This window comes from Falco rusticolus, chromosome 13, assembly GCF_015220075.1.
Source record: "Falco rusticolus isolate bFalRus1 chromosome 13, bFalRus1.pri, whole genome shotgun sequence".
In the NCBI taxonomy this organism is placed as follows: Eukaryota; Metazoa; Chordata; class Aves; order Falconiformes; family Falconidae; genus Falco; species Falco rusticolus.
Window position 1 is genome coordinate 29,430,281 of NC_051199.1, and position 27,579 is coordinate 29,457,859.

Here is a 27,579-nt window from a genome sequence, read left to right on the forward strand (position 1 = left end):
AGTCAGCTGGCTACTTGGGTGCTTAAAGCATTTTGTGAGGGGAAAGGAAAAAAAAAACCAAACAGATCTTTAACTCAATCACTTAGTTCTTCTTTCTTTTCATAGCCAACTGCTGGGAGTTGCTGGACTATCTGTAGGTAAACTGTAGGCAGAGGGAAAAAAAAAAAAAAAAAAAAAGAGAAAATGGTTTCCTTTGAAAGGGAGTCCTTTACCTGGACCAAGTTTGCAAATCAGTGTGTAACATTGTATTGCAGAGATGTGAATGCTAGTAATTTTTAAACAAATGTAAATTATACCAACAAAGGAGAAATGGTGAAACAACACGTAAAAAGATGAGATTGAAGAAGCATTTATAGCTTCACAGCGGTACTCAAGGAAACAAAAAGAACATTAATTAACTGTTGAAAGAGTAATAAAGCTGAGTAATTTCATCTGATTTAAAAAGTTTAATTTAAGCCTGGAGAACGTGGACAAGGTATGCCACATAAAGCAGCAATCAGCCGGCAGACCCAGAACTGGTAGCTACTGAAATACGTCTGTTTTATTTTAAAAAGAAACAACAGGAATACCGACCCGGTACAGAGAAAGGGTGGCAACGCCACATGTAATGATGGGGACCGACACGGAACGCGTCCTTAAAATCCTCTCGGAGGCCTCAGAAAGGGACCTCAAAGCTTCAGGGTCTGTACGTTGACACGAGAGGAGGCAGGCGTGCAAGGTGAGCTGCAGGGGCATATTGCTGTGAATATATTTAATCGCGACTGCGCATCGCCCCCGGGTGCGCTGCGCTGCCGTCCCGGTAGGCGGTGCGCAGCACGTTCGGCACCCGCAGGACGCGGGGCTCGAACCGGGGGCGGGGCGGGGCGGGGCGGTGCGGGGCAGGCGGAAGTGAGGCGGCGGATGGGGCGGGGGGCGGCCGTGGGGCGAGCCGGCTGCCGGGCGGCCATGAGCTACGAGCACCGCCGGGACTGGGGCCGGGGCCGGGGCCGCGGCGGCGATGGCGGGTCTGCCTCGGCCCCTTCCTCCTCCTCCTCCTCCGCGGGGGGCCACGGGGGCCGCGGCGGCGGCAGGGGCCGCCATCCCAGCCACCTCAAGGGCCGCGAGATCGGGCTGTGGTACGCGCGGAAGCAGGGCCAGAAGAGCAAGGAGACGGACCGGCAGCAGGTGGGGGGCGGCGGCGGCGGCGCGGGGAGGCCGGTGTCTGCGCGGTGACATTACGCCTGGGGAAGAGCTTGCCGAGTCGCTGGTGGTTGATGTGTAACATCTGGCCGGTGACAGTTGTGTTCCCCTCTTCACCAGAGAGCTGTGGTGCGCATGGATGAGCGCCGGGAGGAGCAGATCGTGCAGCTGTTGAGCACTGTCCAAACGAGAAATGAGAAGGAGCAAGAGGCCATGTCGTGGTGGTCTGGGGACGAAGAAGGGTAAAGAGAAACCAGTACTAATGGTTTTATTTACTTCGCAACAAACAGATTTCCCACAAACTTGCAAGAAGATGTATCAGAAGTTATTTGCATTTAGTCAGTGAATTACATTAGCGAGGGTTCTGGGTTCTTTCCGCGCATATTGTCATGCTGAAAGAGTCAGCTGTAACCATGGCCATAAAACTCTTCCAGATCATTGCTGAGTTGGGGGTGTTACATTTTTACTTTAAATCATAAAATCCTGTAATTGATTTCCAGGCCTACTAGAGTAGATGTATGGAATTTTTAAGTTCCCCTGCCCTCTGGAATTGCTCTTCCAGAGCAGGCATTCAACTTCATTTTTCAGTTACTGTGAAGTCTCAGAATGTTTTCTCGGTCTCTCTGAACCAGGGTCTGTTTTTTGCACGTAAAGGATTTTAAATAATAACGTGTGTTACTCACAGTCCACTAAAACGAGGTGTTTGGGCCTTTTTGGCTGAATGATCCAGTTACAGGGCAGTGGTTCTGACAGCAGGTTAAGCAGTAATTCTCTGGAGATGTTTTGTTGCTTTGTTAGCTTCATTTCATATAAAAGAACACATTACAATTCTGGATACTGATGTAGTATTTTTGACGGCTGGTGATTTTCAGACTTTACTTTTATCATTGTTTTAATGATATACATTATATTCTTATGGCCTGATGGTCAAGTAACTTGTGGATGTAATGTCTCAAAAACGGATTTGTGGTTTGCCTTGAATGGACTCTTCGCAGTGGCCCAGCACATCCTGGGTAATCTTTGAAGTGTCTCTTCTCTGCACTTATTTCAGACCTACTCCAGAACAGCCTGCAAAAGTGAAACCAGATGCTGAAAAAGCTCCTGTAAGACAGAGACCAGCTTTGGAAAAAACGTTTCTTGATCGGGATGTGGAATATCTTTTTGAAAAAAGTGGACAAGATACTGATTTAGATGAGCAGCTTAAAGAAGACTTAAGAAAGAAGAAATCTGATCCTAGATACATTGAAATGCAGGTACTTTTCCATGTTAAGTAGAAACCTTTTAACTGGGTTTTGGGTTTGTGTTTTTGTTTTCTTTTTTTTTTTTAAAAATTAACCTGAAAACATAAATTCTTGCAGTTTATTTACTAGGAAGTTGTAATGATGTTACTTTTGCTAAAAATTGCCTTCAGCATTTATAAAATGCATGCCTATCAATAGGACAGCAATTTAAAAACAGACTTTCAGTTGCAGTTTTTGATTGCATAGCATCTAAAGTCTGAAGTTTCGCATTGTTTAGTTGGATGGAGGTTTTGGGTTTGGTTTTTTTTTTTAATAGATTGTATCGCCACATTTATGTCTAAATCTGAAAGCACAAAAATGAGCTCTCAAGGAATTGCCTCTTAAAAACATAGTTTATGTTGTTCTAATAGCCATATATAAGGTTGTCAAATAAAGCAGTCTTACCATGAACAGACAGTGCTCCCTTCGATACAAGGCCCTAGTCTTGCAACTGTATATACATACCTCTTCATGTACTGACCAGTTGGTTTTAAATGATTTTAATGAAACCGAAAACATGCATAGAATGAAAGTTACTTTTAGTGGGCCTATGCTTATATAAGTTTTAGCTGAACAGTTTGTCATGTTATTTCACAGCTTAGCCTAGATTGTAGATGAAATCTGTTGTATTAGTTCAGTGTTGAAAAGGTGTTTAAAGATATGTACTGCTGTTTTCTTTCAGAGATTCCGAGAGAAGCTCCCTTCATATGGGATGAGACAGGTAAACATGTGTTTCATTTGAAAGAATATGGGTTTCTGTTTCTCTGTTATAAAATAGGAGAAAACGATTGTGTGACTTGGACTAACAGGAAACCTTTGTTGCCTTTTATGAAGGTGCTGAAGCCTCCCAAATTCTGACACTGGGTTTGACTTCTTTCCAGAAAGTAGCTCAGGTTCACTGCTTCATGAAGTGGGTGAAGTGCTGTGGGGCTATATACAGTACAGTTCTATCGGTAGGGGCAGCAGCATTCATGGAAATGGTATTGACTACTAGATACCTTGAAGTACCTTTTTTTTTTTTTCTTTTTTTTTTTTTTTTCCTTAAAGTATAGATCTTTTCTTTCTCTGTCAGTTAAACTTCTAGGGAATGTTCCTAGTTACTTGGATTTTTTTGTAGAGTAATTGGCCACTACATAAATTGTCACGCTTTATTTTTCTTACATAATATACAATTTTGGCCTTTTGTTGAACACTTGCCCAATTTAGAATTTAATAAAATGCTGACTAACCCTTTTTTGATCACAGACTTAATGGCTGTACTGCTGACTCTTGCTGCCATTAGTTTCCTAGTCAAGAGTACAACATCCGTGATAGTATGGGTTATTATTAATTGATGTTAATTCTTCATTTGTTGTCACCTGTATGAAATAGAAATTGAGTATTCAGTTATATCTTCTTTTGTAGGTTCAATGAATGATTAGTGACCTTCCTTTCTAAATTTAACATATTTGGCATAATGTGGTCCTTCCTGTTGGTGTGTGTTTCTAATAGTTGTACTCCCCTTTACAATCCTTTGGATAGAGAGATAGAGGCTGGGAGTGTAAGAAATCTGTTCCTGTTGGTATAAGAAATGTTAAAATACCACGCTGAAAATCTTCAGTTAGTACAGTCTTAGAGTCCAACAGGGAAAATACTTGTTTTCAGTCACCAAAGAGACATAGAAGGCAAGTAGGAGCGAGAAAAGTTTAAAAATGTGTTTCAGGCTTTCGTTTTAGTGATTTTATGTTGTTTTCATACAGGATCTTAAGTATTTGAAGCTAGTATTCAGATTTGATATGCTTTAAACCTTAACACATGTGAAGCGCAAATGTGCAGAAATTACCTGTGTGGTTTAAACTAAACTTTTTTAGTATTATGAGAAACAGATGAGTATCTGTTTCTTTAGTTGCTATGACAGTTTCTCCTAAGTTCACTGCGCAGTAGTAGAGAATTGCCAAATCCTTCTGAAATCTGTTTTGAACAGTAGTACAATAAATACTTTCTTTTTGGAAACAGGAACTTGTAAACCTTATAAACAATAATCGAGTAACTGTGATAAGTGGTGAAACTGGTTGTGGAAAGACAACCCAAGTTACACAGTTCATCTTGGATGATTACATAGAGCGAGGGAAAGGGTCTACATGCAGGATTGTTTGTACTCAGCCTAGGAGGATCAGCGCTATCTCGGTAAGTGCCGTTTTGACAAACTGAGTAACTTCTTGTGATTTGCCCCCCCGCCTCCCCCCCCCATCCCCCCCCCCCCCCCCCCCAATAAATCTGAGGAGAAATTGCTGCCTTACTCAGACTCATTACATGAAAATACATTTCTCACTGGACCTAGGATCCATGGGCTAGCTTATGAACTGGGTGTACAGTCTGCTAGATTATTTGAAGTTAAGATCTGAAAAAATTCCAAATGACCAGACAGGTGCTGTACACCTCTCAAAGAAACTGCTCTGCCATCGCATGTACTCATACTAAATTTAAAACTCAAGATAAACATTCCGTCTGTAGTGGACATTGAAGGGGGCTTTTAGTGTGTTCATTTTCAGTCACCTTAGATTCTATTGCATATGACAACTTTGTTAATATACACTAATTTGATACTTCATAAATTTTGGTCATTAGCAGAGTACTGGCATGGCAAGCTTATTCTTCCCTGAATTTAATCACTTTCTGTTTGTGATTTTAATATATTTGGGCAGTGCAGGTGTGAGTAAAGGTAAAAACTAATGTTGTGTCGGGCCCTTTGGAGGTGTAATAATGAGCAAGAAAGAGTTTGGCCTTTAAGTGCACAGTAATTACCCTTCCTGGTAGTTAAGTGTCAGAAAATTACAGAACATTACTTGCTCTGACGAAAAGTTCACCCTGTCAAAAGGGTGATTGTATTGCTAATGCTTAATAATGGTTGTGTTCCTTTAAAATACATCCTGGGTTGCAAACCTGTTCTTGGGTTGCTGATAGGAAATGCTGTTCTCAGTGGAGGAGCAAAAGTGGTTTTCAGGGTGTTTTTTTGTTCTTTACATAACATTTTGGTTCTAGATATTTCCTCCTAATAGGTAGCTAAATCATAGTTTGCCTGGTGGGATTTTATTTTAATTTTGTTTTATTTAATGCACTATTTTGATTTTACTTATTTTTTTAAGGTTGCTGAGAGAGTTGCTGCTGAAAGGGCAGAAGCATGTGGTAATGGCAAGAGTACAGGATACCAAATTCGTCTGCAGAGGTAAGAGAGGCTCCCTTGGCAGTTTTTACGCATTCGTGTATAGTGGCATCTATTCAAGCAAGAAAACTTGAAGCTCTTAACATAGATGACTGCTTTCATTCTGGTATCTTCTCCAAAAGGGATTCCTCTGAAAATAGCTGGTGTGAGGAATAAGGTTTTTGAAATGTAGCAAAATGTTTGAGTGTGATCACTGTATTTTATGTAGCATGTAACAATGGGTAGCACCAAGTTGTACGTTGTCTAGTAAGTCCTTTTACCAGTTCAGCTAAAAGGTTCAGCTATAGATAGCAATGAAACTGATGTCCCTAATCCTTGAATTTCAAGGAAAAATGGAAATGCTAAAGAAGAGAATGTTATAAGCCATATTGCTGTGGAAAGCTATCTATTTGCTACACTTGCCTGTTGAGTAATCCCACTGGGATCAGGTAATAAAAGTTAGGTGCATTGACAGGAGATTGTAGACCTAGTGCTGTAGAGCAGAAGCTATTATATTTGGAGTCATCTGTAATTTAAAAAAAAAAATATCTGAATTTCTTACTAGCAAATAATGGAATCTCAATTACTGTTGAAGAAAAACTGCTGTGAGAGGTGACAGTTGCTTAGTCTTCAACATTCTATTTTGAGTTTATAGAATCTCCTATTTTTCTTTACTGTTTAATCAAGCATGTTATGCTGCTGTAAATTAAGCTGTTGTCTGCGCTGAGCTTAGATAGCTGCAGGAATTTGGGGTCAGCAGATCAATGTGCAGATGATGACAAAAGATATCTGGGAAGTCAGGGCTTCTGGCAGATTACAAGTAGTTCATTCTCCGTCATCAAAAATGCTGCTACTGTGGCCCGGTGCCTTGCTCCTCCAATTGAACTGTAAGTGAGCAAGTTAGAGGCGTAATTCATAGTGTCTATAATGACTACCTGCATTTTGATTTTAAGCTTTTAAAGTACTTTATAAAATACAGAAGAGAACTGAGGCATTCTTAATGTATCTCTTTCAGTCGGTTACCAAGGAAACAAGGTTCAATTTTATACTGTACCACAGGGATTGTCCTACAGTGGCTCCAGTCAGATAAGTAAGTTATCCTATTTAATAAGAAACTGAATACAATTATGATACGACTTGACTACTGAGCTGCTTCTTACAGTCTCAGCTCTGTTTTTTTAATTTTGCTAAAAACAAATGTTTTAACTTCCTCCTCTTCTGTTTTAGGCATTTGTCCAGCATTAGTCATGTAGTCCTTGATGAAATCCATGAAAGAAATCTTCAGTCAGATGTTTTAATGAGCATTATTAAAGATCTTTTGAATATTCGTTTGGATCTGAAAGTAATACTAATGAGTGCTACTTTAAATGCGGAGAAGTTTTCGGAGTATTTTGGTAGGTGAAATGCTTCCTGTCAAAGTTCCTCTTAAGTAATTTAGGCTTCTGTGTTATAATGTAGTTCTCAAATTTTAGGTTTGCTTTTTATCAAAAGAGGTAATGGCTTGAGTTTTACAAATAATTGCCAACTGTTGGACATGCTTATTCCCTTCGTTTTAGCGCATCCTGGGCATATATTGCTTCTGTATTTGCTTTTCAGACGTATTATGGAAGTGGACTCTGCAGAGTATTTTTATATTAAAATAAATTACTAATGTTTACCATACTTTAGAAGTCTGGGTGTGAGTGGGCAACCAGACTGAAGCCTTCAGTTGCTCAGTCTAACAGCTTTGTGCAGCAGCTGGCACCAGATGAACATGGTGGAGAGCAATATACTGTTTGCTGCCTGTGGGGTTTTTTTATTCAGCAACGTTATTTGGAATTGAATTTTGTACCTTCTTTGAGAATTTAAAAATAAACAGAAAACCCCTTTAGACTTGGCAACTATATAGCAAAAATAGTGAAGAATGTTTATTGCCTCCGTTATTTCAGTACAGTATTTTATCTGCTGTTTTAAAACTGAATTGTGCCTTCCTCAACAGATAATTGTCCAATGATTCACATACCTGGGTTCACTTTCCCTGTGGTGGAGTATCTTCTTGAAGATGTAATTGAGAAGTTGAGGTAAGTGTGTTTTCTGAACACCATTATAGATAATGTTTTAGGGTTTTTTGCTCAGTATGTCTTCTGAAAGATTATCTTTGTGTAGTTAACCAGTGGAAAAATTAGCTGTGCTTCTTCAACAGCAAAAATTTTAATGGGAAGTTTAGTAGCTTTTACTGTAATTAAAAATGATACATAGCTACCTGGAGATGGGGGCCTGAGGAGAAAAAAACCCACTTGTCTGTCTTTTCAGTGTGGTGAATTTTCAGACTGCTAAATCAAGCTACTCTTCCTGTTTGTTCAGTCTTTTTTTCTACATGTTCTCATGCTTACTAGAGTTGGTACCTGTCATCGTAAGTAAGATTTCTTTCAGAAAAGAAATTTTAAGAATCTTATTTACATGATATAGCTAAAGCACGGCATGTTGCCCATAGTTGTAAAACTACTATGCAGCTAGCCTTAAATTACTGTAGTTCCAAAACTGAATTATGTTTGTTATTTAAATTTAAAGGTATACTCCAGAAAATACAGACCGTCGGCCACGGTGGAAGAAAGGCTTCATGCAAGGACACATAAGCAGACCAGAAAAAGAAGAAAAAGAGGAGATTTACAGGGAACGATGGCCAGACTACTTAAGGCAGCTGCGGGGCAGGTTGTCCTCAAGTTACTCTTTTGCATTAAGTTTTTAGATGCTTCTTGACTGAGAGACATAAATGAATGCTGTATTCTATTACTGTGCTTTTATTAATGATGTGATAGTTGCCACTGTGGAAAACAGTAACGATGAAATTGCCAGTACAGTTGGCTGGCAACTGTTGAAGTACTTCAGAGTTATTGCAGAGAATTAGCTTCCTTTGCATGTGCAAACCATAAGAGAACTTACAGGTGTAGAGTTGCTTGCTGTTGGTGTTGGTGGTGTCCGTTACAGTCTGCAGCATAATATCAGGCTTCGTGAGCTTTGGTCAGTAGTTCTCCTCTGATGAATTTTCCCCTTCATTGTTTTTTTTTTTTCTTTGAGAGAGAGCTTGCAGTATTTTAGTCTCATAATTAACATAATACAAAATGAGCTGGTTTAAATAATAATAATAATAAAACAACAAAAAACCCAAACATACAAACAAAAGAAAAAACCCTCCAAACCCAACAAAACAAAAAAGCCCGTCACCACCTTTTCCTCAGAATATCCTAATACTCCTCTAGAGTGGTTTAAACCCAAGCTAAATAATTTTGTGTTTTGAGCACCTAGTAGAGATTGCCCACTTGAAACATTCTTTTGATTACCAGTATTTGACTACTTTGGTAATCGGGATACGTTGATTAATTGTATAGCCTGGCTGATTTATTTCAGGAACAGAGTCTTCCTGGTTTTCTCCTGTCTTATTTGTCCTCTGTGTTTTGGGACTGTCTATATATGGACTGTCTATGTATCCAGCTTGGTAACAACCAAGCCACCTATATTCATTATTTAATTTCTCTTTTCTAAGGGAAGTGTCCTCAGTGCTATATCTGTCTGGCTTATCCCGTGCTCTGCTCATCCCATTTCTACTCCTCCTTCCCTTTCCCACCATGTCTTTAGAAGCAATTAGCAATTCTTTTCATAGTGTTAGCTTTCATGAGATCAAAGTGTAGGACGGATGAGATGCCTCCAGTACTCACTGTGAACGAGAAGTAGATTGAAGGGTGAACTCTGATTGTTAGGTCCTAGCTAATCCACGAGGAGGAGAGAGATCCAGTGAATGCTTCAAACGCAGTTCAGTCATAATGTGGTAATTCTTAAATTTACTGTTCTAAACCGGCAATAATTGCACTAAACTAAATCTCAAGAGTACAGGCAAAGAAATACAGTGATCAGTAACGAGTTACACAGATGCGTGATTGCAGAGCCCTGCAAGAGAAACATGAGTGCATGACTTCATATGTTCCTAAGTTCCCAACATGTATGCTATCAACACCTGTAGGTATTCGGCAAGCACTATAGATGCCTTGGAAATGATGGATGATGACAAGGTCGACCTGGACCTTATAGCAGCGCTTATCAGACACATCGTTCTGGAAGAAGAGGTACACTGCTGTCTCCTATCGTCACATTTCAATGATGTGACTGAATTGTGATTGGTGGCGGTTGAGAATGTCAGAGCTGATAGTTTGGCTTATCGTACAGATAGAAAGAAGGAAAAAAAAATTGTTTTGCTCTTCAGAGAAGTCATCTTAACAGCTTTAAATATCTACTTACTATTTAAGCCCTGAGTTCAGAATGTAGTTAATTACAGCATTTTGTTGAAATGATGGGACAGAACCCACGTTTGAAGGGGAGCACACATCTAAGCATTTTCTTGAATAGGGGTTGTGGATACTAATAAGGGCTAGGTACATAAGAAACGTGGAGAATTTACCAGTGCATTCGATGTGCTCATTTGTGGTCCCTTCTGAACGGGGGGGGGTGTGGGGTTGGGGGGAAAAGGAAGAGCCTGACTTTTTGCACTGACAGTAGAGATTGTCCTGTAACTAAAATGGGGTGGATACGTGAAGGTTTGGGTGCCATTTTGCTTTAGATTTCTGCTGCTTTTTTTTTTTTCTTTTGACTAAGCTTTTAAATAAGCCTTCAAATTAATTATACATCTTAGTTATTTGATGGAAAGTAGTATAATTACAAATGAAATTTTAACGTTTAGTAGTTTCTGTGACTGTGTACATGTTTGTCAAAGATAGTATTCATTGTAATCTGTAGTAAAAGTTAATGTTTTGTGAAATAGCTGTAGAAAACTGTCTGAAAACCTTTTTAGTGTACAAGTGTACAACTAAATCTCCAGTCTTAATTCTTCAGCGATGGGAGGGAGAGGGCAAGAGCAGTACCTAAGTGTTGATGTTCACTGCCTCATATCTACACTGTGCAGTTGGCTTTAATGGTTTTTCTGCCTGAGTAATCTAATTATGACTTAAGATGCTATGAAGACTGAATTTTTATACAGTCTAGCACTAGGAGACTCTTCCAGCTTTCAGCTTGTCAAAATCAGTAGTTAATACAACTGTGTTAGTAGTTTTCCCCAAATGTGCATTAATATTATCAGATTATCAATTATCAGAAGGATCCTGTGCCTGAAGCAGTGACAAACATGAAGTGAGTTACCGTAGGTAACATGTATGTAGGATGTCATAACCTGAAGTTACATATTTGTTTCTGTGTTCAAAAACATCTGCCGAAGAGCTGATGCCTTGGCTGATTCCTTAAAGAGAATTTTGATTATCAAAAACAGCAAATAATTTAATATTTCACTTGATAGACCATTTAAGCTGTGGATAATGAGCATAAGTTGCTTTTTGTGTATTGTTCTTCCTGTGTTGAAAATTACACACTAGTTTCTCTCTTTTATTTGCAGCTCAAATTCTTCTAGTGTTGACATGGCTGTATTTAAAACACCGCAGGGGAAAATTTTTAAAATCCTATTTTTATTTGTAACATTTTGATGGATAGATGCAGCTAACTTTTATAGAAAACCATCTTACAAACGTTGTTCCAAATATCACCTATCCAACATGTATGTGTTACGGTGCAAGTAGCTGGTTCTTTGCATAGCATAATTAACTCTAACCCCTTTTCCCTTCACTCCCTCACTTATATATAGGATGGTGCAATTCTAGTGTTTCTTCCAGGCTGGGACAACATTAGCACTCTGCATGATCTCTTGATGTCACAAGTCATGTTTAAGTCAGGTAAAAACAAAATTTTACATGGGAATTCTAGCAGTAGTGTTAGTGGCAAACTAATTTTTGCATGTGATTCCTGGTATTGCACTGGATTTCTCTTTCTTTTTTTCTTTTTTTTTTTTTTTTTTCCTCTTCTCTCAAAATGATTGCAGTGTGTTCAGCATTTCTTGCATTTCTGTGGTATTTTTAATCTGTTAATGATAATAACTAATTTTTCCTCGGTGTGGGGGTGAACAGTAGGAACAACAATCTCAGACCTGCATCTTTTTCCTTTTATCCTTTCTTGTAGCTATAACTGCCATCCAAAACTAAACTCTCTCTCTTCATTTTGTGTTCATTTCTTCTTTTCTTCGTTCTTCAGCAGCTTGTCTGCTGCTTTACTGATAGTTGTTTTAACTCCTATTTATTCCTAGAAGCTTTTTTCAATAAGACACTAAAAGACTGTATGCCTGATACACTTTAATTTGTCCTGTTTGCATAACTTAACATCTTCATCTAACTTATCTAACTGTGCTCTTGAATATTCATATAGTTATCTTACGGTTCGTGTTGCATACATTCCATAAAGAGTTTCAATTTGATGAAAGACTGTTAGTTTACTTACTAAACTTGAGCAATTATTGAATAACTTGAGAATTTAAAAATGAAAAATAAATTGCTGTACATAACTTCATATATTTTCTTTGTCAGGTCATTGTAGCATAGTAAAAAAAAAAATCCTTTATACATTTTTACTTTTAGAATTTGCTATTGTGATACGTATATCTGTGAATTCAGAATAAGAAACAGGCTTACCTGCAGCATATTTTCTTATTCTGCGTAGTTGATTTTCCTGTAATTAAAGTTTCTTTGCTCACACTGTATCTTTTATTGGTTTTTAATTTTCAGATAGGTTTATTATTATACCTTTACATTCATTGATGCCTACTGTTAACCAGACTCAGGTATGCTTTTCTTTTATCGTAATATTTCACAACTACAAAAACAATTAATTAAGCATATGTTGATTTTGGCAAACATATAAATGGGCCATGGATAATTACAGGTTTTTAAGAAGACCCCGCCAGGAGTAAGGAAAATCGTGATTGCTACCAACATTGCAGAGACTAGGTAAATAGCTAGCTATACAAACCAAACAAAGCTATACATTTCACAAAAGAAACAAAAGTGATAATTTAAAGTATAAACCTGTTTAATCTTTCCAAGAACACATTTTTGTGTTTGTAGCATTTGTTTATAACACTTCATCTTTAGAAATGTTTATAGACTAAGCAGTTTTCCTTGAATTGTTTTAAACAACTAAAATGTGGATGTGACTATAATGACTTGGCTTTGTTGTACATGGTAAATCTGAGCTGCCAATCTGCAGACTTCATAACCCCATGTGATGACTTTTGCCAGGCCTAGGAGCATAAATCAGGCTCTTTCTTGAATTGCTTAGTAACATAATACTTAATGAAATTCCAAACACGGGTTTTTATTGTTGGCTCACTGTTTGGGAGGGGATAAAGAGAGGCTAAACCCCTTTCAAATCGTAGGTCCAGCTTGCAAAGATGAAGAGTTGCATTTTTTTTCTCTCTCTCTTTTTTTAAACAGCATTACAATAGATGACGTCGTGTTTGTTATAGATGGTGGGAAAATAAAGGAGACTCACTTCGACACGCAGAACAACATTAGCACAATGGCAGCAGAGTGGGTTAGTAAAGCTAATGCCAAGCAGAGGAAAGGTCGAGCAGGAAGGTAAGGATAACTGGGACAGTTAGAAAAGTCTTGTGATAAGTTCCCATCAGTCTTGGAGCATGTGTATGCTGAAGATACTACTTCATTATTCATACTTTCAGTAGCAGATGCTAGCACAACTGTCTCTTGTTCTTACAGAGAGAATGGTTTCTTTGTCTTTCTAGGCAACTGACTTAAGTTGTGTTGTATTTAGCTCGTGAGTTTCCTTTATAAGTCCTGCTTTTTTTTTTTTCTTTTATTCTGTCATTTTTGTTGCTAATGTTTGCCTGCACACCTGATTTTTGAGGCTATGATACGTTGGAGTGAAAATTGCCTACCAATTAGTACCACTTAGCTATATACCTTTTTTTTTTTTAAAAAAAAAAATCTCTCTCAAAATACCTTGTGGAGTATTTTTCTCTCTTGTTCAAGCTTACAGTTCTTCTCTGGTCCCTTCATTGCTGGTTTTGAGTGGTTGATGGGAGGCTTCTGTGTTCTGCGTGCCTTTTTACTGTTGATAGGCCTATGTTTCAGAATGCTGGAATGGCTTTTACAATTGAATACGCTTTAGTTCTAATTCCTTGAGGTGTTTTGGAAAGCTGTTTATAAACAAACATAATCATAATGTGGCAGTGTCATAGGAAAAAAACAAACCCCAAACCTGTTTATTTAAATAATTCCAGAGTTCAGCCAGGCCACTGTTACCATCTATACAATGGACTACGAGCTAGCCTTCTAGATGATTATCAGTTGCCAGAGATCTTGAGGACACCTTTGGAAGAACTCTGTTTACAAATCAAGGTAAACATGAATCTTCAAACATGTTTATTACTTTCCATTAGAGTCAGAGGTTGAGAGATTAAGTTAATGCAGCTGTGAGCCCAGGGTTGTCTTAAAGTCAAAATTCTGTTACAGCAGAAGTACAATCTATTTAGCTAGTAATTGCAGTTAACTTTTGCAAAATGCATGCTTGTATCTTAATGCATCAAACCCATGACAAACAGGATTGTCTAGTATGAATAAAAGCTTAAGTGTACTAACAAAAATCTGGACTGTGCGTCCGCTCCCTCTCCCTTCAAATATAATTCAATCAGAGAAGCTTCAGTGAAAATGCCATTAAGTTGGGGGATATGAAGTCTTAATTTTACTAAAAAGTAGTTTAGAACTGATGCGAGTTTTCCTTTTTGGCAGTTTGTATTGAATTCCTTACGTATGCATAAGGAATACCATGTGTGTATATATGCTGAATGAAGAGTAGATCCTTATGTTTTAAATTTTATCAATAATACATTTTTAGTTTTGTCCTTAGTTCTGAATTAGTGAAATTGTAACTCAAGCTGTGAATTATTCACGCTTTTTTAATTAGTGTGGCCATTGCTTACTAATTTTAGGTAACCGTCTTTCTCCAGTTGCTGTAGGTTTTTGGTGTTTTATTGGGTTTTTTTCAGATTCTAAAGCTTGGTGGAATTGCTTATTTTCTGAGCAAGCTAATGGATCCACCATCTCACGATGCTGTAATGTTGGCCATAAATCATCTAATGGAGCTGGTAAAGTATCACTTAATGCACATGCAAGGAAATATCTGTTTAGAACCATGTTACTGCATTGTTTGTTATCAGGCAGTTCTGATTCTACAGGTCTGGATGTTTGCAACCCCTTACTGTAATGTGTAGACCCTTTATATTTCTTGACTGAACAGAGGACATTTCACATTATGCTTATGGGCCACATAGGGTTCCTGAGGAACTTTGTAAATTACTCAAAACGGATGCATGCACTTTGCATTTAAAGTCCCTACAGATACTTATTTAACTCACTACTTCTGTACCACCCTGCTGACAGCTGCATGCATCCACCAAGCCTTCCTATCCCAGTCAGACTAGTGAAGTGTTTGAGATACTTTTCTGTAGGCGATAAGGTATATGGAGAAGGGTCTTGTATGTCATTGCCCCTTTGGATGCTGGGGAAGGAGAAGTTAATGACACATACGTACTACCAACTTCCTGCTCAGATATTATTTGTACAAATAATGTTGTAGCAATAAATTAAAACATTGGATTTAGGTGAAGGGCAGTGTTTAGACTGATAGCAATTCTGAACATTTCAATATCTCCATAATTTGCTTAATCACTTTCCTAGCTTACCTTACCACAGCTAGCTGTGTCCTCCAGCTATTAGGCTTTCCTTTGTTCTCTAGATATACTAGTGGCTATTTCAAGGAAATCCTCCCCATTTCAAATACGGTGTTTAATCTTTTTTTTTTTTTTCTTTTTTTCTTCTGACAGAATGCTTTGGACAGACAGGAAGAACTGACTCCACTAGGTGTCCATTTAGCGCGATTACCAGTTGAACCACATATTGGAAAAATGATCCTCTTTGGAGCTTTATTCTGCTGTTTGGATCCAGTGCTTACAATTGCAGCTAGCCTCAGCTTCAAAGACCCTTTTGTCATTCCTTTGGTAAAGTTTCTGAGAGGAGAATTACACCTAAGATTTTAAGAATCTCAGAAGGGTATTGGGACTTACGGAGATGTTGTAGTTCAAAAGCACTTTAATCTTACTTTCATGTTAATTACATTTTTATTAGTAAAAGAGTGCCTTCACATACTATGAAGTATTGTCTTTGCCTATGGAATGTTGGAAAGAGTTTTAATTTTCATGTATGTTGCATACAAAGTATTGCTTTATATATGTACTTTAATTTGCAAAAAAGAACTGTTGTGTCAGTCATGAATATTTTATAGGTTCTACTTTTTCTTAGGGCAAAGAGAAAGTAGCAGATGCAAGAAGAAAGGAACTGTCAAAGAACACTAAAAGTGATCATCTAACTGTGGTGAATGCTTTCACGGTAGGCATGTTTTAATGTTGTTTTCTTCTAGAGTTTTAATTTGAGTAATGTGGTTTGTTCAAAGGAATAAACCTGATTACTTTGTGCTCTGTAGTGTTTCTTTCTTGACTCCTACAGAAACATAAAACTAAATTAATTTTCAGCCTTCTAGTGTTGAGGCATCTTGTCTTCAGGTTCAGTAACCTGATTTCTTGTGGATAAGCCTGGGAAAGACAAAGAAAACTTAATGTTATAGTTACCTTGCTGAAGTCATAAAATCTTGTCCTTCTGGCCTCTACAAACAACTGAAGCTGACTTTAAAAGTGCAGGGGATGTAGCTGTGTAGAGTTGGGGCAAGAGGAAGAGGAAAGAAATGGCCTGGAATGCAGTTTCTACCCAGGACTGTTAATAACAGCAGATGAAGTTCTGGCAAACTTAGCTAGATTTTACCTCCTTGCCATGGAAAAAGGAAGTTTTTGATTCGAAGTAAAGGTATGGGTCTCCGCTCTGTGCAGCATGTACATAAACAAAGAGATCAAAGGATTTACTTTCTCTCTTGTAGAGAAAAATATAACTGTATTGTTTGCCAACCACCAGTTTTTGGTGTCCTTAATTTGTTAGTATATGTTTACTTATGAAACACCTTTGAACTATGGCTTTCATTTTTAGGGCTGGGAAGAGACTCGGCGTCGTGGTTTCAGAACTGAGAAAGACTATTGCTGGGAGTACTTCTTGTCTTCAAATACACTGCAGGTAACGTCCTGACAGTTTAAAAAAAGAGGATCATGTCTGTGGGGAAGAGGGGAGGAGCCTTTTGGCACAGCATCAATCTGGGATAATTTTTGTGGCTTCCTAGATGCTGCATAACATGAAAGGACAGTTTGCTGAGCATCTCCTTGCAGCTGGATTTGTGAGTAGCAGAGACCCCAAGGATCCCAAATCTAATACCAACTCAGGTAAACAGTGGAAGGAGATGGAAAATTTCTGATGGCTGAGATCTTAGTTTGCAGAACTGCGTTATTCACTTTGCTGTCTTCTACAGATAATGAGAAGTTGCTCAAAGCAGTCATCTGTGCTGGCTTATATCCAAAAGTTGCAAAGATCCGGCCAAGCTTCAGCAAAAAGAGAAAAATGTAAGGATTTGGTTCGATGCTGGTTTGTATTTGAGGTGTTTTCTACATTAGGTAGTTTAGCAAGGTGAGGCAGTGGCTTGAATGTATGAATGAATCTCTTTACAGCTCAAGTCATGGTTGTGGGTTACTTCGTTAGAGAAGGGTAGATGAGAGCATGGGATTGTTGATCTTTGTTTAACATTTGGATACCCGCTAGTCTGTGAAAAAATTTGCGTGACCTTTATCATCCCATGGCTAATGTTACGACGTGTCAATAATGCTGTTGCCAAAGGAGTCCTACGCTATCCTTTCTTCTTATTTGCCAAGATAGAGCCCAGAAATTCTGCTGTTGATTTAATACTTTTTGTATTATCAGGCTGTTTTATTAATTGTTACTCCAGTAACAGTACATTCATCAGAATATAGATATCCTTCTTCATGGACATGATATTAAGGCAGAATGAAGGGTTGAACATTTGGATCAGATTTCTGGGTGTGTAATGTTGAAACAGCAAGACAAGAGCAATCGTTATGCCTGTAATTACAAAGAAACCCCCAAACAAACCCGAGTGATTATTTCTATGAAAGGAGTAAGAACAGGTAGTCAATATTATACTTCAGATTGCATAATTTAGACCCGTCTGTAGCTGACACCGCTAGGCAGTTGGTATTCCCTTTTAAACAAAGTCCGGTGTGTTCGAGTCACCTAGTGGATGCAGTAATTTTGCAAACCTGATGGAAATTAATGTGTGTCTCTCTCTGCTGCACGGTGGGGCTAGGTGTAAGCCAGCTGCCCAGGAAGGCTCTGTGATCCTATAAGCAAGAGGAATTGTTACACTTAACAGCGCTGTTTCAGTTTCAAACACAGAATTCTATGTTTTACAAAATACTTCTGCACTCAGGGAGGGAGTAGAGAGCTCAGTGGTACGCACTCAAAAGAATTACATCTCTGGAAATATGGGAAGACGGAGAACAGTAGTGCTTCATATGTATTGTGGTTGGTTTCTGCTTTTTATTGTCTGATGGCATTATTATGTTAGAAAGGAAATGTGATTTCAGGTAGTAAGTATAACCAAAGCAGGTGACAGTTACCCCTTGAGTCAGATCAAAGGCGCACGGTACAAACAGAGGTACACCACTCTAGGCTGGTCGGTCGACAGTAGTGTAACTGATCCCTTGTTCCATGCCAAGCAAAGAATTTGGATATGCAGGCTCATATGTGGTTTTTCCAGAAAGCTGCTTCAAACTTGGTTTATGTAACCAAATTCAGTAATTCATGGAGTCCTTCATTTGGAGAAAGAATACTAATTGTTTTTTCTACTTGAGAGAATGAGAGGGTTTTTTAAGGGGATAAATTTGACAAAGAAATCAAACTTTTTAAATGCAGAGGGATGTCTAAAAATTCATACTGAAGATTCAGTTTTAATTTTTTGGGAAGGGAGTTAAAGTTTCTTCAAACATCCTTGTACTTTCAGACTTTAGTATTCTAGTAGAGAATTGGAGGGTTTTTTTAACTTGGGATTCAATTGTGCTAAACTTTCAAGATCTTATTTCAATCCTAAAATAATTTTCTTTTTTTTAAGGGTGAAAGTTTGCACCAAGACGGATGGAACAGTGAATATTCATCCGAAATCAGTTAATGTGGAAGAAACGGAGTTCCATTATAACTGGCTTGTGTACCATTTGAAGATGAGAACTAGCAGTGTATGTGAAGGGTTTACATTTATAATTTATTTTTCTAGCTCTTTAATAAGGTTGGATCAAGGTTCAAAGGGGATGTGAACATGCCTTTGTTTTGAGGCCTTCCTGTCTTGGGTCATTCCTTTTGCATGCCATCAGATGATGTTCTTTGTGATACTGGTGGTATTGTTCCACAAGTAACTACCTACTGTGGTTTTCTGGTTTTTTTGGAGGGGTTGTTTGGTTTTGGGTTTTTTTTTTAAAGTTCTGGCAATAACAGGTGTTAAGTCTTTTCCTTGATTTCAAATCAGTGTAACATTTCTTGACTTCCTTCTCCACCCCCACCCCCCCCTTGATTCTTACAGCATAGTTGCTTTAATTTCACCACTTAGTGTGAAGGACTATATTTGGGACCATTTTTGCTCCTGTTCAATCTGATTTCAGTTAACTTTTATCCAACTGAGTTGCTTCAGATATTTTTCCAATATATCTTGCTAATTTGTGAATGATTCTGGAATTCTGAGTTTCGTTAAGTGTTACTGTTGTTGCTTAAGATATTTTGAAGGGTGACTGGACAATTTTTTCTTATGTTCTTTCAGATTTATTTGTATGACTGTACAGAGGTCTCTCCATATTGTCTCTTGTTCTTTGGAGGAGATATATCCATTCAGAAGGATAAAGATCAGGATACCATTGCTGTGGATGAGTGGATTGTTTTCCAGTCTCCAGCAAGAATAGCGCACTTAGTTAAGGTGAGTATGTTTAATAATAATGTCTGTGGAAGATTTAGTATAACACTGATTCTTCTTGGAGATTTCTATATTTGATATTACAGCGTAGCTACTGATTTATTACGAAAGAGTGATGATAATGTTTTCAGTGTATTCCCAGTAAGCAGTTCAAGTACACAAAGTAAACAAAAGAGATCTACTGAAGGTGTGTAGATGAATGCAAGATAAAATGCAGCAGTAAAAATAACATTCTGAAAAGTAAACTGGGCAGAAGTAAACAGCAATGTACTCCCTTATGTTTGGCCTTAAAGGCATTCACATTAATTTTTTTGTTTGTTTCCAGTGTAATAGCTTGGCCAATGAGAATGAGGCTGTATGCCTGTTGAGGCTTCAGGAGTGTGGCGGTGGTGATGTTCAGCCAGTGCAGCCTCTACCGAAAATTTCATGGGGTATTGAAAAACTGTAGAAGCTTTAGAGAAGAAGAGTTACAGGGTGAACTGGAAGGATTTACAAACATGTGCTACAGTGAGAAATTTGGAGAGCTGTCGTTTTTTGTAGCACAGGCTGTAAGATTACTTTTATCAGCCCATGAAATGTCTATGTAGATATGGAAACGTGAGGATGGGGCTCTTCAGCTAACAGTAACAAGTTCCAGTGGAAAGAGGAGCTGAATAGAGCTCTGTTTAATATTAGACCTTAGAAATTGCAGCTGACTCGTTTTTTTTAAACTCAGATATTTTTAATCCTGAGATAGTCAGCTAGGGGATGTATAGGCTGTTAAAGGCCATCACATCCAGAGATGGTCATCTGTCATAAAAGGTAAAACTGCTAAAACAGTTGAGAAACAGCTTTTGATTTGGAAAGTAGCAATATTAAAATGCATTGATCAGAGAACAGCAGATGTAAACAGAGAACAGAGGAGCCCAAGGGATTTTAACTTACTGTACTAATGTGTGTAGCCCTAATTGCCACTTTTCTTTTTCCCTCCCCCCCTCTTCATTCCAACAAACTCTTTCCAGAATTTAAGACAAGAGCTCGATGATCTTCTACAAGAAAAAATAGAAAACCCTCATCCTGTGGACTGGAATGATATTAAATCCAGGGATACGGCAGTTCTGACAGCTATTATAGACTTAATCACAACACAGGAGAATGAAAGTGCCAGAAACTATGCTCCACGATTCCAGAGTGAATGCTATAGTTGACACACTTTCATCTGTATTGATAAAGCCAATGTATTCACCTGTCTTGTTTTTTATAGCATTTATTTAGCTAGAGGAAAAACTTTTTTTAGGGTAAGCTGGTATTTCCCTCATGCTGAAGAGCAGTTACTTCAAAATAGTTCGTAATATCTGTATATGCATGGTATTCTGTGTTCAGTGTAGCCTTTTAAGTAAGAGAAATGCAATGCTAGCAATGTTAGTTGATGTATGTATGGTTCTTGACCTGCTGTAGCATTATTTTTTTTTTTTAAACCCATCAGGTAACAGACATTAAAAAAAACTGCTAAAATACTGCTCAATACTTAAAACTGTTCTTCCTACTGGTAGAAACATCTCAGAAGACTTTTTTTTTTTTTTATTGGGGGTGGTGAGTAATTATATTTAATGTGTTATTCCAGCTGTGCAGCAGTCTTCTCACCAACACTTCCACAGAAGCTAATTATAGCTTAATTAAACTAAACTCAAAAACACTTATTAAATTTGTACTGTGGGAAGAAACAATCTTCAGAAATATTCCCTTCTTCTGCCTTTTATCCCATTCAGTCAATCTTTCTCCACTTTCTGTCTCCATCCATCATCGCTGCTGACTATAACTTCAGATTACAGGAAGCACGGTTAGAGAAAAGTCATGATGGAATACGCTTTAAGGTTTCATTGCATTCTGATGTTTTCTTTTTTAAAAACAGTCCATGTACGGGTTACAGTATTACATTAAAAGTCTTTTCTTTAAAGTGTTATTACATCTGCTCTTAGTGGTGAATGTTTCAAATGCTTCCACCTGTGTAAGAGCATCTGAGAAACAATGGTTGTTTGGGATTTTGAGTAGAGTGACTTGAGATATACTGTTGTGATCCGGCTCATGCAGGGGTGGCAGACTGCTGGGGCCTTTCAATGTGGGGGGCTGGATTTGGGGCCAGGCTCTGTTCCCCCACTGCCTGGGGAGCTAAAATGGAGGGCTGGTGTTCAACTAGGCACTGAAAAGTGCTGGCACTTCACTTGGCAGCCTCGTACCTGCACTTTGCAGCCATAGCTGCAGTTATTTCCAGGGGAACACAGCTCCTGCATCTCATTTTTGGTCACCTGGAGATGTAACCCCTCTCCCTTCTTGGGGTTTAGTTCAGTTTTGTTTCTTGTGCTTTGCAAAATGATCTTGAGGATTTATGAGCCTTATCTTGAAGAAAACAACTGGTCAGGTGAAGCTTTTTTTTTTTTTTTTAAAATACAGAAATAAGTCTTAACTTAGTGACTGTACTGTGCCTAACAGGAGCCTTATCCTGAAGAAAATAGAATTGGTCAAGTGAAACCTTTTTTTTATACAGAAGTAGATCTAACATAGTGACTAGACTGGTGAACAAGAGCCTTATCCTGAAGAAAACAGAATTGGTTGAGTCAAACTTTTTTTTTAAATACAGAAGTAGATATAGCTTAGTGCCTAGACCATGGCTGACAAGAGCCTTATCCTGAAGAAAACAGAACTAGAAAAATTATTTTTTTTTTTATACAGAAGTAGATCTAACTTAGGGACTAGACAGTGGTGAACAAGAACCTTATCCTGAAAAAAACAGAATGGGTCAGGTGAAGCTTATTATTTTTTTAGACACAAATAGGTCTAACCTAGCGCCTAGACTGTGTCTAACAGGGAGTGGTTAACAAGCTCGTTATTTCTGCAACACAGCTGCAAAAAAGCCCCTGACGCGCAGTTACACTGATTGGGGAGGTCGATTATTTTACCCCCAGGTGCTGATGGTTGTGCTTTAAATAGGAGGGAGGAGGGATATCCTGCCCTGGCCTGGGGGTGGCGGTTGCAGGAGGTGATTTAAGGGGCAGACGGAAACGCCACGGCGGCTCCAGCGAATAGGGGGTTTGGCGGGCATTTGCTGCTGGGTGGGAGCGGACCGTCCCGGCGGGCGGCAGTGCCCGCAAGCCCACTTCCCTGGAGCCCCCCCGCGGTTGGGATCTCGAAGATCGGAGCTTTGGGGGTCTCCGGACCCTACCGGAGACGGCCGGGACCTGCCTGGAGATCGGGACGCAGGTAAACGCGGGAGGTGGAGGGTGCGTTTACCTCAGGACGGCGAGTTGCTGTGAGGGCCTCGCGTCTGAGGAGGCGGGAAGGCAGGGGGACACCGGTGTAAAGTAAACGCCTGAAGTGGAAAGACGAAAGAATAATCCAGAACAAACACAAGAAATTTACTTGTAATTTGTGTGAAAATGATAGTGAAATTACTAGTTCTTCAGCTCGGGCCTCTGGGTTTGGAAAAGGGGTGTTGTGCAGGGAGAGGGGGGCCGATGCAGGAGGACTCAAAATGGCGGTTAGAGATGAGGGTGGAGCAAGGGGGTGTGTGGGGCCTGCTGCTGCACTGACACAGTTGAGGTTCATGATGAAGCACCTGCAGTAGGGCAGTTTATGGCAGGGTTGGATTAAAATCTGGGAAGAAGATAAAGGATGGTGAGTGGTTTTATTCCTGTTGTTCTTGGTTTTTGCAGTGCTTTAGATGATGGCTAATATTTTGCCTAATAAAACAAAGGGCAAACAGAAATACAGCAACAGCAGAACTTGGGTAACAATATCAGTGTTTGTGCTGGTGTCTAGCTCTTGACCAAGTCTGAGACTAGGATCGGACCTAGCTACACCTAAACTTTATTAATAACAGAGGTTAGAAAGCAAGGGGGTCCACTCTGAATGTTGTGACTCAGTGGGAGATTTTCCCTTTGTTCTCTTTGTATTTCTTTAGATATAAACCGTTGACCAAGTCTGAGACTAGGATTGGATCTAGCCGCACCTAAGCTCTATTAGTAATAGAGTTTAGAAAGCAAGGGGGTCCATTCTGAACCTCGTGACTCAACGGGAGGTTTTCCACTACTCTCTTACTCCTTAAGTTTCTTTAGATATAAACAGTTGACCAAGTCTGAGACTAGGATTGGATCTAGCCGCACCTAAGCTCTATTAGTAATAGAGTTTAGAAAGCAAGGGGGTCCATTCTGAACCTCGTGACTCAGCGGGACGCTTTTCCCTTATTCTCTTTATTTCTTAAAATCTTTAGATATAAACCGTTGACCAAGTCTGAGACTAGGATTGGATCTAGCCGCACCTAAGCTCTATTAGTAATAGAGTTTAGAAAGCAAGGGGGTCCAATCTGAACCTCGTGACTCAACGGGAGGTTTTCCACTACTCTTACTCCTTAAGTTTCTTTAGATATAAACCGTTGACCAAGTCTGAGACTAGGATTGGATCTAGCCGCACCTAAGCTCTGTTAGTAATAGAGTTTAGAAAGCAAGGGGGTCCATTCTGAACCTCGTGACTCAGCGGGAGGCTCTCCCCTACCTTTCTGCATTTTTAATTTCTGTATAAATTATTCCAGTTTAATTTTGATTTTATTCTTTGTGTGATTTATCTATGTAGCAAGCAAGTGAACCTTGACCTTTATGAAGTCTCACTCCCACAAATTCCTATTAAAACTTTTGTTCAATACTTTTAATGGTGATTCTTTAAGCACCTCTACATAAAGCACTTGTTTGTGACGGTGTTGACTAAACAAATCAAACCACCATCCCAAATTGTGGAGGATCAGAGCGTGGTATAAAGGCTGCTGCTAGGAAGAAATGTGTGCTGAGGGGTTGTGGCTTGGTATGGCCAGATATTTACTACTACTGTGAGAGTAATCATTGGCTGTACTTTCCCAACTGTGCTTAAAGCTTTTCTGCTTTAAAACATATGTTGAGTATCAGTAAACCTCTGTGTTCTTTGGAGTTTGAAAATTGGCCTTTTCCAGATGTCAGGTGTGCTGGTTTTGGCTGGGATGGAGTTAATTTTCCTCACAGTAGTGTGTATGGTGCTGTGTTTTGGATTTGTGATGGTATGATGTTCCTAGCACAGTCTCTGGGCCTTTCTTGTTTCTTGGGCTGCCCCACCAGTGAGGGGGTTGTGGGGCACAGGGAGCTGTGAGGCAGCTCAGCCAGGACAGCTGACCCAAGGGATGGCCCACACTAGGTGTGTGGCTCATACTGCTCAGCAGTAAAAGCTGGGGAAGGAAGGAGGGGAGATGTTCAGAGTTGGGATGTTTGTCTTCCTGAGTTACAGTTTAACGTGCTGGAGCCCAGATTTCCTGGGGATGGCTGAGTTACCTGCCCGTCCATGGAAACGTTGAAATTAATTCCTTGTTTAGCTTTGTGTGTGCGGTTTTTGCTTTACCTATTGAACTGTCTTGATCTCAACCCATGAGTTCTGATACTTCTGCCCTTCTGTGAGTCTCTTGCTCATCTCGCCCCCAGGGAAGGAGCAAGTGGCTGGGTGGCGTTTAGCTGCATACCAGGGTCAAACCACAACTATCTCTGAATATCTGTGAATGCTTGATGTAAGGTTTTTAACCTTTTTTCATATGGCTAGCTAGAGACCATGAATGTTTTGCTTCCCAGTTCCTACTGCATTTAATGAAGGCTGTGTCTGCCTGTGTGTTAAAGAGTTTCTAGTACCTTCTGGAACTCCAGGTTATAGAAGGAAACAATTCAGTGATGGTAATTAATTTTTCCTAATGTTTGTGTTCTCTCCAGTTTGCCTAAATGATGTAGTTGTTACAACACAGTGTTGAATATCATTTGCAGATTACAATGGAGCCAAGACTTAACACTCCCTGTGTTAATTCTCAGGAAAAAAGATCTCAGAGTTCCTCAATCTTTGAATCAAAATTTACTCTAGGTTTGTTTCTACTACTTGTGTCTACTTGTTTGATCTAAGTACGTTACTTTAGAAACAGGAAATACGAGGGAAAAAATGAAGCTTGTATGAATATATTCTAGAGATGCAGTGTTTTAAGGTGTGTGCATGTAAATGTGCTGCTGCGCAAAGACACTGTTTCATGAGGTTGTGTAGGTTGACTAAAGTGGTATAACTTTATTTTCAGCAAATTAGCTTTGCATAATGTAGAAAGAGGTTATTCCTTGGTATGAAAGTCGGGAACAATACAACATTGTAGCATTTTTTTTTAAAGTTCAGTAGAAAAAAATGTATTTACTATGCTGTAGGGATGATACAAAGAAGAGACTGACTGTTCTTTATATAATCTCTCTTTTATAACTAAACTGTTCTTCAGTTATGAGTATTTAGAAATTGCCAGGACAGGTTGAAGTCAGAAGAGTACTGGTGTTCTGAAAGGGTACTTGAAGGCCCTGTGGGGGCATCCAGGCTTACCAGGACTGAAGCAGGTTCCTTCAGTTGGGTACAGCCTCAGCTTTAGAGGGGTAAACATAAACCTGAGACTTTGTTCTGATCTGTGCAGGTACCTAATCACCGTGCCAGTTGTACATGTTGGCTTCACGTGGTTGACCATACATAAGGTCTACTTAATTGCATCATGTAAAATGAAACTTTGATTCAGGGAAATGAGAGCCTGTTTTGTTTTGTTTGTGTGTGGGTTTTTTTGGTTTTGGTGGTTTGTTTTTTTTTTTGGGGGGGGGGGGGGGGGAGTTGGTCAATTTGCTTAAAATCTGATTAGAGAAGTCACGTATGGAAGGGGTAGTACAGATTCCAGGCCCTGCAAAAATGAAAGTTAATTTTACAGCCACAAACTCCTGTGGTCTATTGCTGTAAAAAGGACAAACTAGTGTAATCTCTTCCTTGGGCAGTTTTGCTGATGAAAATATCACGGAGTTGCTAAGGGGGGGACACACCACAAAAAAATTAGTTTTTAAAAACCTACTTTTAAATAAATAGCTTGTCATGCTGTCTTAAGTTTCTCAGACCTCTTTGAGCTACCATGGAATGTTAACTTCCATTTTAAGAGGTCGTACCATTTACCGGTGTTGTGCCTGCCTCAGGCCTATGTGCTGATGCTACCCTAAACAGAATGCGATGCAGTGTAGTTTTTTTTCTGTGGATGGGGGAATTATGTAGAGCTGTGTAGTTTAGAAAACACTGATGGCATCAGCTGCTTCCCTCGAAAATTCTCCAGGAAGTACTGCCTCAGTAGCTTGCCAAAAAGGCCACTTTTTTCTATTTTGATCCTTTGTTTAGCATCAAACAAGCTATATGTGAACAGACGAGTGGGACAAATGTGCAGATGTGCACAGGGAGGTTGCAACAGCCGCTTGGCTAAGGGTGAGGTTGCTGCTGCTGCTGAGAAGGTCCCCAGACCGCTGTTGTGGCCAGCAGACATCAGCCAGTCCCAAGCTGTCAGCACTAACACAAGTTAACGATCTTCTTTTGTATACTAACCCCTACAGAAGTTACAGTATATTATAAATAATTGCAGTACAATATTCCAGCATTTATTGCATGCAGAATACTTGGGCTCCCATGGCTGGTGAAGGGGCAGGAAGGCATGTCCAGTGAGGAGCAGCTGGGTGCTCTGGGTCTGTGTAGTTCTGAGGGAAGAGAGGCTGAGGGCTGCGCTCACTGTGCTCTGCAGGTTCTTGATGGAGGGAAGGGAGCTGCTGAGCTCTTCTCCCTGGACCCCTGGCAATGGTTCAAAGCTGTGTCTGTCAGAGGAGGTTCTGACTGGACATGAGGAAGCGTTTCTTTACTGAGAGGGTGGTCAAACCCTGGAACGGGCTTCCAGGAGAGGTGATTGATGCCCCGTGCCTTATTTGTGTGTCAGAGGCATTCAGGCAATAACCTTAATGCCATGGTTCAAGTTTTGGTCAGCCCTGAAGTGGTGGAACTGGGTGATTGTTGTAGGTCCCTTCTGACTGGAACTAGGCTATGCTTATAGAAAGCTACAATAGTTGAAGCACTCTCTATTCCTGACTCCCTCTCTACCAGTACAATCTGAGACATGAGATGCTGTCCTGGCCTGCATTTTACGCATTGCTCCAAGTTTGTGGGCATATGTGTAAATTGGTTCTATGACTGACAAAGTAGGGCACATGATGGTGCCGTTTCTCTTTACAGAACGGAAAACTTTAAATGCCA

The 27,579-nt window shown here is 39.5% G+C and overlaps 1 protein-coding gene across 1 annotated transcript; it reads left to right on the forward strand.

The window, feature by feature from the left end:
* The first annotated feature begins 911 nt into the window (after positions 1-911).
* On the forward strand, positions 912-21,415 carry DHX36 (DEAH-box helicase 36). The gene is made up of 25 exons (XM_037407572.1): positions 912-1,164; positions 1,300-1,421; positions 2,231-2,432; positions 3,142-3,180; positions 4,455-4,625; positions 5,585-5,664; positions 6,656-6,730; positions 6,868-7,034; positions 7,619-7,700; positions 8,191-8,331; positions 9,638-9,740; positions 11,303-11,390; positions 12,273-12,328; positions 12,430-12,494; positions 12,981-13,124; positions 13,787-13,904; positions 14,552-14,650; positions 15,389-15,562; positions 15,864-15,950; positions 16,599-16,682; positions 16,786-16,885; positions 16,972-17,062; positions 18,625-18,745; positions 19,321-19,473; positions 20,472-21,415. Exons 1-25 carry the CDS (start codon positions 946-948, stop codon positions 20,655-20,657), a joined length of 2,967 nt encoding a protein of 988 aa, XP_037263469.1. The 5' UTR covers positions 912-945; the 3' UTR covers positions 20,658-21,415.
* The last annotated feature ends 6,164 nt before the right edge of the window (positions 21,416-27,579 follow it).